The sequence below is a fragment of the Ciconia boyciana genome, chromosome 9 (assembly GCF_034638445.1).
Source record: "Ciconia boyciana chromosome 9, ASM3463844v1, whole genome shotgun sequence".
NCBI lineage: Eukaryota > Metazoa > Chordata > Aves > Ciconiiformes > Ciconiidae > Ciconia > Ciconia boyciana.
Window position 1 is genome coordinate 44678716 of NC_132942.1, and position 13225 is coordinate 44691940.

Below are 13225 nucleotides of genomic sequence, written 5' to 3' on the forward strand. Positions count from 1 at the left end.
TTACTGCCTTTAGTGCTGTGTCAAGGCTTCTTAATCTCAATGCCGTATTTTAAGTTAAAAGAAGTCTTGGATATCGTTAAGCTGTGGAAAAAATATATTATCATGTGGCTGAAGCAGATTAATTTATATTTCCCTAACACCTCCTCAGCGTACAGTGCCTTTTTACCTGTGTGAGACGGGTGGGGGGGAATCTGCGTAATTTTAAATGTTTTCCAGTGAGGCTATAAGACTTAAATGGGAACAGAGAACAAGACAAGCCCCTTCATTACTGCGTCCAAGTCCTTGCAGGTGAGGTCGGCCACGTGAACGCCTAGCTTAGAAGGAGCATCTCTGTTCCACCATAGGCAAGCCATGAAACACTGACAAAGTTAAGGAGTAGTTAATGCTTCATTCCCTAATTTGAAAAATTCCAGAGCTCAGTCCGTGAAGCTTCAGCGTTGCCTCCTGTTGCATATGTATTGTGTAACTGAAAGCTGCTCTTTTCTGCCAGACCTGATTCTGTGTGCGAACCGGCCGCCTTGGAGGCAAGTCAGGGCTGCGTGCTGAACAAGGGTGCTGTCTGTGCCTCTTCCAGCAGCCTGTGTGTGTACAGGGAGTGAGGCGAGGGGCTGCAGGGAGAGAAGGCTTGTGCCAAAGCAAGCTGTAGATCATTGCAGCTGAATGTCCCTTAGGACCCCAGGCTGTTCTAGCCTTTTCATCCTGCTCCTCGATGATGCTAGGTATGTCTCTTCAGTGCGCTTTCCGTCATTTCTGGATAGCTCGTGACCAAAGGGCCAAACTTTAGGTTTGCAAAAACTGCCAGGTGTTCTCAGTTGTCGCTGAGTGGAGTGGGGTTCTGCTTGGGCTGCTGAGCATGGTGCAAAGGTAGCGCTACTGAAAACAAGATCAAAAAGCTTCAGGCCTCTTGTTTAGGGACCTTCTTCACTTTGTATTTTTGGTGGGCTGTCTCATATTGCTGGCTCACAGCACTGGCAGGGACACTGCAAGCCAACAGGGACTGGCTGGAGGCCTGAGAGTCCAGGAGGAACAACTGGAGTGAGTGTCTTGCTCAACCTGAGTGTTACCTGTGGGGACAGCAAGTGCCATCTGGCTCACACCTGGGAGGATGGCACGTGCTCGCTGCAGGTGGGATGGCTGGAAAGTTTCGCTGCCAAATCCTCAGTTTCTCTACTGAGAACGTGTGAGCTGCTTTTAAGGGGCTTTCAACTTGATGAGGCGTGCACAAGTGATTCTAGAGGCAGTAAAAGGCAATTTTGGCTGCAAGTGCACCCCACTTTGGAGCGTTTGCTCCAAAGCCTCTCGATGGAAAGGCTGTACCAACTTGTTTAGCCTGGCAAAGCGAGGGTTTTCTAAACCAGGTCTGAAAGGCTTAGTGACCTGTTCTGAACTAGTCTGCTTCAGATATGCAGAAAATGAAAATTTGACACACTTTGAGCAAATGAAGTCAGTTTTGTAATAAAAGGGGTTGTGCAGCTTTGACCAAAGTTGGCTTTGCCTGAACTGCCTGTAGTTTTAAAGATACTTCTGAAGGTAAAACACTGCTAAATGAGAAGTATTATTATATACCTGGTTCTTGCTCCATCATCCTAAGCTAAAAGTCAAACAACCTTATCTGTAGGTTAGAAGTTAATTTGTTGCTTTTGTAACTGGTTTTGAAGACAGTAGGGAACTGGCTTGGGTTTAAGGCACAAAAATTCCAAGCTTATGATGGGGGATGAAACCTGTGGATTTCTGCTCTACCATTTATGTCAGTATTGCTCAATTTGAAATACTTCCATGTAGTCATTTTTCTTAGATTTTTCTGGTATTCACCTGTATGTGTAACTAAAGGAGAGTAGAAAGCAAAAAAACCCAAATAAACAAAAAAAACAAACAACCCTCCCAAAAAAACACCTCAAAACAACCTTGCAGGATTTCAGAGATTTGGAATAAACTGTAATTTGCAGGTTATTCTGAGACAGCGCTTGGGACATGCACTTTAAACTGGAGTTAAACTTGCTACCATGCAAAGAATAAATCCATGGGAGCTTGAAAGGAAGTTTGAGTGACTATAGCAGGTACTCTGGCACTTCATAAAATTCTTACTTTGGTACTCTTGCCTTTCATAACGTTCAGTTATCTCTTTTTTTTCCTACAAACGAGTGACTACAAGAAATAACAACTAGCTCAGTGGTAAGGTGTTCTCCCGTCTCAAACCGTGCTTCTGCGACGTTGCTGTTGCCCGAAAGCTTGTTATTGGGATGCTACGCCTCCTTCCCTCACTCTCCTCCTGGGCTCAGAGCCTTGGGGCTGCACAGGGCTGAGGAATGGCTGGAGGACACGTTATCGTCTTGATCTCCCCCATCGCAGGAGGAGTTGCGGTGGCTGTGAGTGAGAGGCTAGCCTCACTTTTGGATGGCTGCTAGAGCAGTAACTTGCCATCATGCAGCAGAAATGCTATCTAGTCCTGTTCCGTCATTAGTCTAACGGTTTTCTTTATTTCCATCTCCCTATTTTTTTCCTGCTTCTGATTTTACCTTTGCATGTCATGGGTTTGCTTTGGAGCATTTCCATGCTGTTGCACATAAGATCGAAGCAAAAAGCTGGTTCATTGGTTTTGGGGTATCTTTTCTTGCCTACTGGTGAACTTGGAGCAACAGCCCTTGGAGACTGGCTGAACTGTGACTCTCATTGAAATAATTTGGCGTAAGAGGTGGTGGAAGAACTATAAGTGCCTTCTCTGCGTTGCATCACTGCCTGCGCAGATAGAAGCACCAGGGAGGATGTAAGGCCTGTTGCCAAAGGGAAACTTGCTGTTTCTTGAATCCAGGCAAATACACACCACAACCAGACTGCCTGGATTTCGTGAACTCTTTTCAATTGGGCTGTTATTTTTTGTGTTTCTTATCATTTCTGCCGATGGAAATTAATCGGAAATTATTGTAACTGACAGATGCAGTGGATTTTTATAATAGCTTTAATAGCTGCCGGTGGAGATGAATGTTTTATACTTATCACCTTAGCTGGTGGTGAGAATGCATTCATATTTGTTTTCCCTCATCCCTCCAAAGGTCCTGGTGTCGAATGCAGAAAGGCATCTAGTTCACTTAAACTCTTTTTCTGTGGTGCTGCTTATTTGCAAGAAATCAGAAAACAAATTTCCTGAATACATCTGCACTTGACAGCTTTTGTATTTCTACTGGCCTCTTAAGGCTGACCTTTCAGCTGTAATACGCTAAGTTGTTCTACGTGCATGCAAAGTGTAACTTCCCAGGCACTTAGGCAATTAAAACTGCTGCCATAAAATTGCTCTTAAAGCCAGTAACAATTTGTACAAGCATTTATGAACTCAGCATCAACCTTTATATACTCAGTAAGAATATAATTTGTTTCAGATTACATCCTATTTAGCTGCCCAGAGCCGCTATCAGCAGGAGGCAATTGCAGTCTTTTAATTTGGCTTTTAACTTTTCAGTAAAATCACAACTTTGGTTGTGAGCAAGAGCCAACTTCTTCAAATGTGTGGAGAAACAAGAGTAGCTGGTAGGAAGCTCAAAATGCTGCTGACTCTTCTGCTGCTCGGCGCCCCGTCAAACGTTTAGATCATCCTCGCGTTTATCAATTAGCTGATGTTTGTGCAGGGCTTTGAAGACATGAAGTAGAGCAAAGTTGCTGGGTACTAACATACAGACTTGTACTGCTTCTGGGAGTGCTTTTTCTGTTTTATTTTTGAGAAATGTTTTTAGCTCCTTCTCTGCAGACCTCCCATAGTGTAACGAGCAGCGTTTTCTTGAGTGTGACTTTCATATTGAGAGTTTGCTGCAAATAACAGCTAATAATATCTTCACTACAGTGAAGGCAAGAGATGCTATCTCAGTGATGACAGTACGTCTGGCAGCGTACAAGACATAAATACAACAGCCCTGGTCCTGGAAAGTTTATGAAGAAGCAGACAAGTAGCACGGGTAACAAAGTTGTCACGCCTTCCTAATTTCCAGGCATGGACTCTTAACGCGCAGAAGAGATGCCGCGCGTTCCCCACGCTTACCCTCCTGCCGTATTTCGGCACTGAGATCCCCAATTCTGTCATTACCAAAATGTTTTGGGTTTCAGATGCTGAGAAGGCTTGGATTTGTTTTGGTCGTGTTTACAGCACGTGGCAGTCTGTTTGGATGCTGTGGCTCGGTGTGCCTTCTGCCTGTCTGTTCTTGCTCTTTGATGGTAAATGATAACCTTTAGTAAATAATAACCTTTACTACGCAGAACCAGTCGGAAGAGCAGAGCATAGCAAAGCGATGGGGTAGGTCAGGAAAAGGTTAAGTAGTGCAGAGCTGCCTAGTGGTAGTAACTTTTGTTTCAGGAAGGATTGCTGGATGTGTTTAAAGGAGCTACCAGAGTCTTGTTTTGGAGCAGAAATGCTGCTAAAGGGCTTAAAAATAGCAGGTAAAAATCTGGTAATTTGTCATGTTTTTGTTGCACCGGCAGTAAATGTGCTTGTGGGGAGGTTGTAGCTAGGAGCAGCTGAGGTAAAACATGATACATATTAAGGTGAAGAAATCCTGTTGGTTTGTAACCTCATGGCTTTTTAGCCCTAAATGTGCTTCTGTAAGCCTCGGGTTTGTCTTTAGCTTTTCATTTCTGATGGCCACCCAAGCTTGTTCCTGTACAAACCTTTGGGTCTGGAGGAGGAGGTGGCGTATACTGAAACCGTAAATTTAGTCCTCTGGAAAGGTGCCACCTTGAGAGGAGCTAATGCCTCTGTTGAACTGCTCCACTGGCACAACCAGAGAACTACAGTGGGTGCTTTTATCTCTCCAAGCATTGGCTGCCTCGGTGCTGGAAAACCTGCCAAGACACCTTTCTCAGCTGGGGCTCTTCTGAGGCAGCTGAAGCACTGTTGGTTATTGCTGAGGGGGGCAAGGAAGGAGTTGCCGTCATTGTTTATAGGGCTAAGGACATGCTGCAGCAAGAGACCGCGGCCGAAGGGTAAGAGTTTTTAATCACCAAGAGCTTTTGTCTAGATGTGAAACAGTAATCTTCCTGGTAAGAGACAGCTCAAAGAGTTCCTTGGGTCAGACAGTTCTGCTATAACTAATGGGGCTTTTTTGTTTTCTGGAGTAAAATAAATAGATGTATGGGTTGGGGTTTTTTCCTGCTTTACCTCTTGTTCCTTTCTGTTGCATTTATTATGCTTATTTGAAGCAGACATCTAATTTTTAACTTATACCAAGTTCATACTGAGCTTGTAGCAAAAGTGCATGATGCAGACAGTTATGAAGTTGGTCTGCTTCTTTGAAGGAATTTTGAATCTTTATAAAGTGGGTGGAGATTAGATGGCAATATATGCACTGTCTAAATTAAACCTGATTAAAAATCCAAGAGTTTTCATGAAGGCATGCTGTCCTTGCTTTCATATCTATTCTGGCTGCAGTGTAACAAGTACTGTAAATATATAGGCTGCTTTTCCAGAATCACTGTAAGTTGTGCTCCTGTGCCTCTTCAGGAGTCTATGTGCAATTTGCAGTGCCATGTGCTTATAGGTACAAAATACACCCGAAAACCTGGCCCTATGTTCTGAAGCTCACTCGCTTGTTCACACAAGAAATGCCACTGCTGATTGTGCCTGGGGAGAGGATTTCTAACGGTGGTTTGGTGGGAGTGCTTGTGCAGTCTCACCTATTAGAGCTTGTAGATGAAATTCCAACTTCGAGCTCCATCGTTGTATGTGAAGGGTAGCACACTCTTCTCTGGTCTGGGACAATATTGGAATCAGTTCTTTATGCAGTTTAAACTCTGTGTTTTCTTCATGAAGGTACTACAATAAACCATGTTCATGAATTCAAGCAACCTTTTCTTCTTTAGGAGGTAAAATACAAGAGTACAAATTCCTCAAGGTGAGCCTTTCTTGATTTCCCAGCTTGTTTCCCCGTAACAAGTGTTGTTTTCTACCCTCTGCAGACTATTGGGTACTGATGGACGTTTCCGACAGCCCTGAGCGAAACCCCTGCTCTCCTGATGAAGAGGACCAGCAGCTTTCTGATGACGAAGTCCTGAAGGAGAGTGGTTCAGACCGGGAACTTGATGGAGAGGGTGGGCAAGGCAGCGTCCTGGGAGAGGAGGAGGAGGATGCAGCCAGGGGACTGAGTCATGGTGAAGAGGAGAACCACTCGGATGAAGAGGACCGCTTAAGCGAAACCAAGTCTCAGGAGTCTGACAACAACGAGCAAAGTGGGGAGCTGAAGAGCCCCCCGCCTCGCAAAGGAGAGGAGGAAGACCGGACAAATGATCTTGGTGATGAAGCGTCCTCTGTCACCCGTGAACTAGATGAGCATGAGTTGGACTATGATGAGGAAGTTCCCGAGGAACCAAGTGCTGCTGCTGCAGAGGAGGATGGTGAGAAAGCTGCTGGTGAGGATGATGAGGAAGAGGAGAAAGGAGATGATGCCCATGAAGATGAGAAAAAATCCAGCAGCAAAAGTGATGATGAAAAGGACAGCCAGGATCCCCTCAAGGAGAAGAAGAAAGAAGAAGATGATGGAGAAATTGATGATGGAGAAATTGATGTAAGTAGGAGCTGGTCCGAGGTGGGCAAAGTCCTGCAGGGAGAGACCTATCCTTGTGTTTCAGAACTGTTTGGCTGTTAGACTGCCATGCCTTCTTTCTTCTTTGACACGTGTTAGCTGTGTCCCCAGTGTGCAAGTAACGCACTTCTTCTTTGGAGGTAAGAGCATACTACGTACCAAGTCCTAAACTCAGCGGCTAGGATGTCTAGTGCCACATACTGTAGAAAAACTTTGTGCCGAATATTGTCAGAGCCGTCACAAATAAGCTTTGTTCCCGTTGAATATGGAAGGGCTCCCGTGCTTTAAGAAACTGTTCTGCCTCAGCTCTCAGAGGACTTTTGAATGATGCTGGCAGCAAATTACTTAGCCATGGATTAGGCCTTCATAAGCTGTCTCATCAGTTTAGGTTGAGAGGCTGGTGCTGTAGAGTGGCTGTCGTGTGCTTGAGGCATCGGACGTGTGTGGGAAGCCCGTGGCCCTGAGCTGTGTTGGGCTCTAGGAGCATCTGGGTGCGTGGAAGAGGATCGGAGGGTGCTGAGCTTTCTGGAAAGTGCCTAACCACGCAGCCCCTGCGCATGGTTTGGGTGATATGTTCAGGGATGTGCAGTCCCAGCAGCTACTGTTTCACAGCTGAGAACAAACGCAGCTATTTAGAAAAATCGAAAACTGGTTTTAATTGCATTGGTGATTAGGGCAAATAGCACTTTTTATCCATGTTTGTCTTTTCAGCCAAGGAGGGGAGGGTTCAGACTTGGGAGATGGTGTTGCCTTCCAGTCCCCATTGCTGTGTAGCGGACCTGGCCATGTGCTCAGGAAGCTCGTGGAGCCTTGCTGGAGAGACCCTCCTCCCTTTTTATTGAAGAGTGGTATATTGTATATTTTTTTACTCTAATGGTGCTTTGACAAGTTCTGTTGCTTAAAAAAAGGTGATGTTATTTTTCTTCTTCATGCCCATTCTGGCAGGTGATTTTGTTAAACGCTTACGTATTTTCCAAAAGTTTTGTGTATTTCTGATTCAGTTAGAAGGAATTTCAGTGTGTTGTGGGAGAGTCCAGGCAGGGGAAAAAAAAACTTCTGGAGTCCTGACTCCATGCCTGCTTCTTGATTAAAATATGAATGCTTTCCTTTAGAGTCTAAGGCATTCTTGGGAGCACTCTCCTTACAAAGCACAAGATGAATCTGTACTCTGGTTTTCATACATTAACTCATAACAGGGTTCCCAGCTGCCTGATTCCAAGGAGACCTCACAGAAATAAATACTTTCCCTTTTGTTCAAGTACAGCATTTGCAAAGACTTCACACAGTTCTTTTGAAAGAAGCAGACTTGAGCTGGTTATACCATTCACGCGTCATTGAATGGCATCCCCAGCTTTGGGGGGAAACTGTTAAATCTCTGCATTTTATTCTGCTTTCAGAGTTCTGTCTTGGAGGGGGGGGATATTAATGCAAATTTTAATTTGAATATAAGTGTAGTCTTTAAAATCCGCTCTTGTTCAGGAGAGCTCTCCTTGTATTGCCCCCAGAGGAATGGAGCAAAAGAGGCTGTTAACCCATCTCTCTGTACATCCTTTGTTTACCTACAGCCGAGTGATGGTTTTTCCTCCTTTCCAGCTGCTAAATTGATCAAAGTGCATAACTTTCTTAATCTTTTCCACGTAGACAACTGCTGTCGCTGCCACAGGGTTGCTGCGATTGCAGTGCAAAGGGAAGGCCTCCACCAGATGCTCCCTCTTCAGATGCGTTTCATATGCTGAAAACTTCTGTGGCGGTGAAATGGAGGCAGACCGAGGGAAAGCCAGGGTGCCTTTTAGGATAAATAACTAATTTCCTTGCCAGATATCTCTGACAACTCTCTGGTCATGTATACCGTTGCCTTCTGCATCGCCACCTCTTTTTAGCTCCTTTTGACTTTTCAGATGCAGCCTAATGAAGCCAGTGAAAGTTTTTTTTTCCCTGGAGAACAAAGGCAAAGGCTGGTACTTTAAAGTTTCAACAACTTTCTTCTGGAGGTGTTTCATGACTGTTATTTCACGCTTGTCCCCTGCGGTTCTTAATCTTCGAAGCAACCTCCATCTCCCAGAATTTCTTCCTGGGGCTGCTGCGCCTGGGGATAACGTAGAGTTTTGTTAGAGCTGATTCATGACTCCTGTGTGGAGCTGAGGAGTAGAAGGGAAGGTGTCAAGCTGTTGCCAGAGAGGACTGGAAGAACTATGTATGACTTTTTTGTCCCAAAAAGCTTGTGTGCGGGATTGTCGCTCAGCGTTGTGGGGAAGCATTTTATAATTAGCTATTGTAATAGCAGTCATCCTTCAGAACTTGATGTATAGGTGTGTGAAGTCTGTATTGCGTTATTGCATTAACGCAGGAATACAACTATGTATTTTAAATCAATGACCAGAAGGAATTGGCTTGAGCTAAATAGGGATGGCATGAGTGCTGAGCAGGGGACGGTCCAGTTTAAAGGCTCTGAAGTGTAGTGATATTACCCACGCCAGTGGAGCCGCGGTAGCTGTCGGTGTCGCTGTTAGCCTGGAGGAAGGAAAGGTAACGCGATTTAGCTCATTTGCCTCAAAAGAGCGTGGACCTGCCTCTGCCTCGCATGTGCTGCCAGCTAAAAGTGCACAGCCAGCCTTCTTCAGCTGATGTATAAGAGCTTAATCCACTGTACTGTTGATTTTGAGCCTTTAAGCGTATATCAGGTAAAATGATGCAGCTTGAAACCTTGGGCTGCGGTGTGGCACCAAGATGTCCGTAACGCCTGAAGGATTTTGCAGTCACCTTTGAAATACTGAAGTTGATGCATCTTCCTGTTTGTAGCAGTACATTGCGAAGATGCTCAGGAGTGTTAATTGTAATTTCATATTGCTTTTCTCTTGTGTTTTGCTCCAGGGTGTGTTTTCAGTGACTGATATTTGACCATATTGTGAAATGTCAAGTCGCTGCAGAAAATGCACCAAGTGAAATGTCAGCTTGTCTGTCTGTTCCAGGATGATGACTTAGAAGAAGGAGAAGTTAAAGACCCCAGCGACAGAAAAGTGAGGCCACGTCCCACCTGCCGATTCTTCATGAAAGGTAATGACGTGCTGTAATGGTGGAAGAAAACCAAAGATGCTGTCATTTTCCTTGTTTGGTTTTGTACCTCTTAAGCTGCTGTCTACATGATAAACTCTGCCCTAGGCGTCCTCAGTATCACCTTCTGTTCCTTGGTGGCCAGGTGCTGCATTTACATGGAGCCAATATGCAAAAATTGCTTTGCCCTAAGTATGGTGAGCCCGGTAGAAGCAAATAAAGGAAAACTTGCTAGTGTCTTTAAAACAGCATGGAATAAAACTGTTTGGGCTGATTTAACAATCAGCTATTGCTTAGCGATTATTCCGTGGAAAACAAAAATGGCAAATACTCGTTATTTCTTATCAAGCTTATGCCTTGCCAAAACATAATTGTTTCTTGCACTCCCATATCCGTCTCACTTTCCCAGTTATTAAAAGACATTTGATTAAATTTTAAAATCGAAAATAGGGCTAGAAATACTGTTTCCTGGTAAGAAATATTGATGTGACGACATGCTGACATCCACCGAGCCGCTGCAGCCCCTGCAGATGCATCTGTTGACCAGGTTCCTGCATTGCCTGCGTGGTGATGTCAGGTGTTGGCAACTCACGTATAGCTGTTTTCTCAAGCAACCCAGAAGCCCCAGCGAGACGGCGTGCTGAAGGGGTGACGTTGGACCTGACGGGGTGAGACGTGCCGGTGGGCAGTACTTCCACTGAGGAAATGGTCAGCTGGAAAAAAATAATCCTCACGTAAATGGAACCTTTTTCCTCATCCAGAAGATTGCTCCACACTGTATCAGATACCCCATTTCTCAAATATGATTGGGGTTGTCAGTCTCAGTCGGAATGAATGGGGTAGGAAATCATAAAATGTATTTCTTACTGCCAATGAGACCCAAGACTTGAAACTTTTAGATCTGACTGATTGTATTTCTTTTTTTTATTCTTCTTAATAAGACATTCCCCAAAGTTTGTGCAACTGAACAACAGCTACCTTAGACTATCCTGCAATTTTTTTTAGTGTAGAGAGTAGGTTTTATAAAAGTTTTCTTATTTAAACTGATTATAGCTCTCTCCCACTTTCTTCAGCTTCATCTCACTTAATGTTTGCTCATTTACTTGGTTTTATTTACAATCGCCCTTGAGACAATTTATGAAAATCTGAAATTAAAAGAAGGGTGGGGAACAGGGTGGAGTCTCTTATTCCTTGCATCAGTGGCATATGCAACATAGGGAACTGCTTAGGGGGTTTCCGGAGACGTGACCATCAGATATCACATACTTAGCTTCCTGAATGTCTTCCGGTATTGAATTTTCTGCCTGTGCTGAGACACGAACGTGTTGGTGATGATGGTAGAACAGGGAAGTCCCTTGGCAAGGAGAGCTGTTTGTTCCTGAATCCTTAGCATGACATACGCCTCCGTGCAGCGTGGAAATATTTGCCTGAGTCAAAGTTCAGACTGCAGGATCTCCTGCCGCAGTTGTTTTTCTTTGATTTGGCGTGGGTTCAGATAACGTTGACATCCACTCTTGCTCGTCCCTTAAAGGCTTTATTGCCACCAGGGAGATCAGGCGCTGCTCACGTGGGACCTTGAAGACATTCAGATTTTTGTCCTTGCTGTGTCTGAGGAGCACTCATGTGGCTGCATCTGCCCGGTGGCATGAATGAGTAGCTTGCAAAGCCTTCCAGTGAAGTAGCTTGATGTGTAGCTGCCTTGGCATATGTAGCAGGGCACCTTACTTGTCAGGGTAATCATTCCCCTTGCCACTTCAGTAGGAATAGTAAGTGTTTGCGTAGGTGTCTGGCAGTCCCTACTCCCAGTGCTCAGGCGTTGAGAAAGGATGTGTTGCTCCGTGAGCTGCTGTGCAAAGGGATTTGTGCTCTCGTGATGTTTGACAGTACAAAAGCGTCCAGTGTTCCCTCTGACAGAGAACACCAGCTCGTGGTTAACCTGGGACTGATGAGGAGCATTTCCAGGGACCCAGATGCAGTGTGAATTTCTGACATGTTGCCCTGCCAGCCGAGATCAGGGATTTCTCCTTGGGCCACAGCCGTGTTTACTGCTCCGTTGCCTCTAAAGTCAATGTGCTAATGCCCGAGCTAGCACAGAATTAGCGATGACTTTGTGATGCAGGTGTCTGCTGGGAAATCTGCAAAATGTCTGTTGCCTGATGTTGAGTGGATTGCCAGAAGAAGAAAAAAATGGGGTTTGTCTCTAAGGCAAGCTAAAATAAAGCTGAGAATTAGCTTTGTATCCCTGTTAGAGACCCCTGAGTGTTACCATCTCTTTGGAGGTGGTACCTGAAGCTAATGAGCAGCTTCAGATTCGTCTTCTGCCCTCCGTAGCGATGTCTCCTTTCCTGCTTTGTGCTGGCAAGCCTGCGGAGTCGGCTGGAGAGAAAAGCTTTGATGTAGTTTGCGCCTCACCAGAGAGCTGTTTGTTCTGAATGCGCTGTGATGCTTTCTTTGCTGTCAGGATGTAGTCATTGTTTTCTGTAAAAGGTAAAGCTCCTAACTTGAAGCGTTTGTCATTAATAAGACTTGAAGAGCTCACAGGCCTATTACTGCATTTGCTTAATGGTGTGTATGCATCCATCCATCCCTCCGTTCTCTCCACCATAATAAGGTTCTTGTACATTCATCCGTCTGTGACTGGATCTGTTTGTCCTCTTTGGAAAGGTGGGGGGTGGCAAGTGTCTTTCCATGTGTATGAAAACAGGTAAGTCTCGACAAAGTTGGAGAGAAGAAAAGTCTCATGTCTGAAACAGCATTTTTCCTTGATAGCTTTTAAATGGTTGTGGGGCTGAACAAACACTTGCTGTAGGCATACAGGGGTCTAACAGAACTGTATTTCCACAGGTCACTGTACTTGGGGCATGAACTGTCGATTTATTCACCCTGGGGTGAATGATAAAGGAAACTACTCCTTGATCTCCAAGCCTGAGCCCTTCTCCCCAAATGGCGCTCCTCCTATCGGCCCTCACCCACTGATGCCAGCCAACCCTTGGGTATGGACATCTTTTCTGTGAATTTATGGCTTCTGCACATAGCTTTTGCCTCCTGCTCTAGGAGAAGCGAGGATTTTATTTGAGCTAGTACTTTAGCAAAATTCAATACATCTATTGGATGTGTGATTTTTAAAAGGTGGTCTTGAGGTTGCTAGTAGAGGGGAATAATTTTCCATGTGTGTCCCAGCTTATGTCGTGCTGATACGTCTCCGGAGTATCTGGAGGTACTCTGGGGTAACCATTTACAAAGCATGAGTTTGCTACTTAAAACTAATGTCAAGTGGCTGTCTCCTTCCTCTTCTCACCTTTCTAACAGGGAGGGCCAGTTGTTGATGAAATCTTACCTCCACCCCCTCCGGACCCTCCAACAGAAAGTGCCTGGGAGAGAGGACTCCGCCATGCTAAAGAGGTAAATGGCATCCTCAGGAAGTATGCTGACTGTCTCCAGAATCCACTGGCCTGTTTCATTGAGAGCAGGATGCTAGAATAGCTCTTTTTGGAGCATGTAGCTCTTTTTAAGGAGCCTTCCTTTTGCCTTTTAACCTGTTAACTGCATCTTGTATATCACGTTTATTGTACAGTCAAGAGGAGGTAGCATCCAGGTTTGGTTTTTTATATTAA

The 13225-nt window shown here is 44.9% G+C and overlaps 1 protein-coding gene across 9 annotated transcripts in view; it reads left to right on the forward strand.

Moving 5' to 3' along the window:
• ZC3H18 (zinc finger CCCH-type containing 18) overlaps positions 1-13225 on the forward strand; it is a 50550-nt gene that overhangs the window by 3298 nt on the left and 34027 nt on the right. For 7 of the 9 annotated variants that reach the window (XM_072872777.1, XM_072872778.1, XM_072872781.1 and 4 more), the window contains exons 3-6: positions 5938-6542; positions 9530-9614; positions 12456-12604; positions 12921-13013. In XM_072872777.1, coding sequence (XP_072728878.1) covers positions 5952-6542; positions 9530-9614; positions 12456-12604; positions 12921-13013 — 918 coding nt within the window. In that variant the 5' untranslated portion in view covers positions 5938-5951. Of the gene's footprint in view, positions 1-4830; positions 4966-5937; positions 6543-9529; positions 9615-12455; positions 12605-12920; positions 13014-13225 lie in introns of those variants that run through there. The other 2 variants (XM_072872786.1, XM_072872785.1) reach the window with 2 other exon arrangements.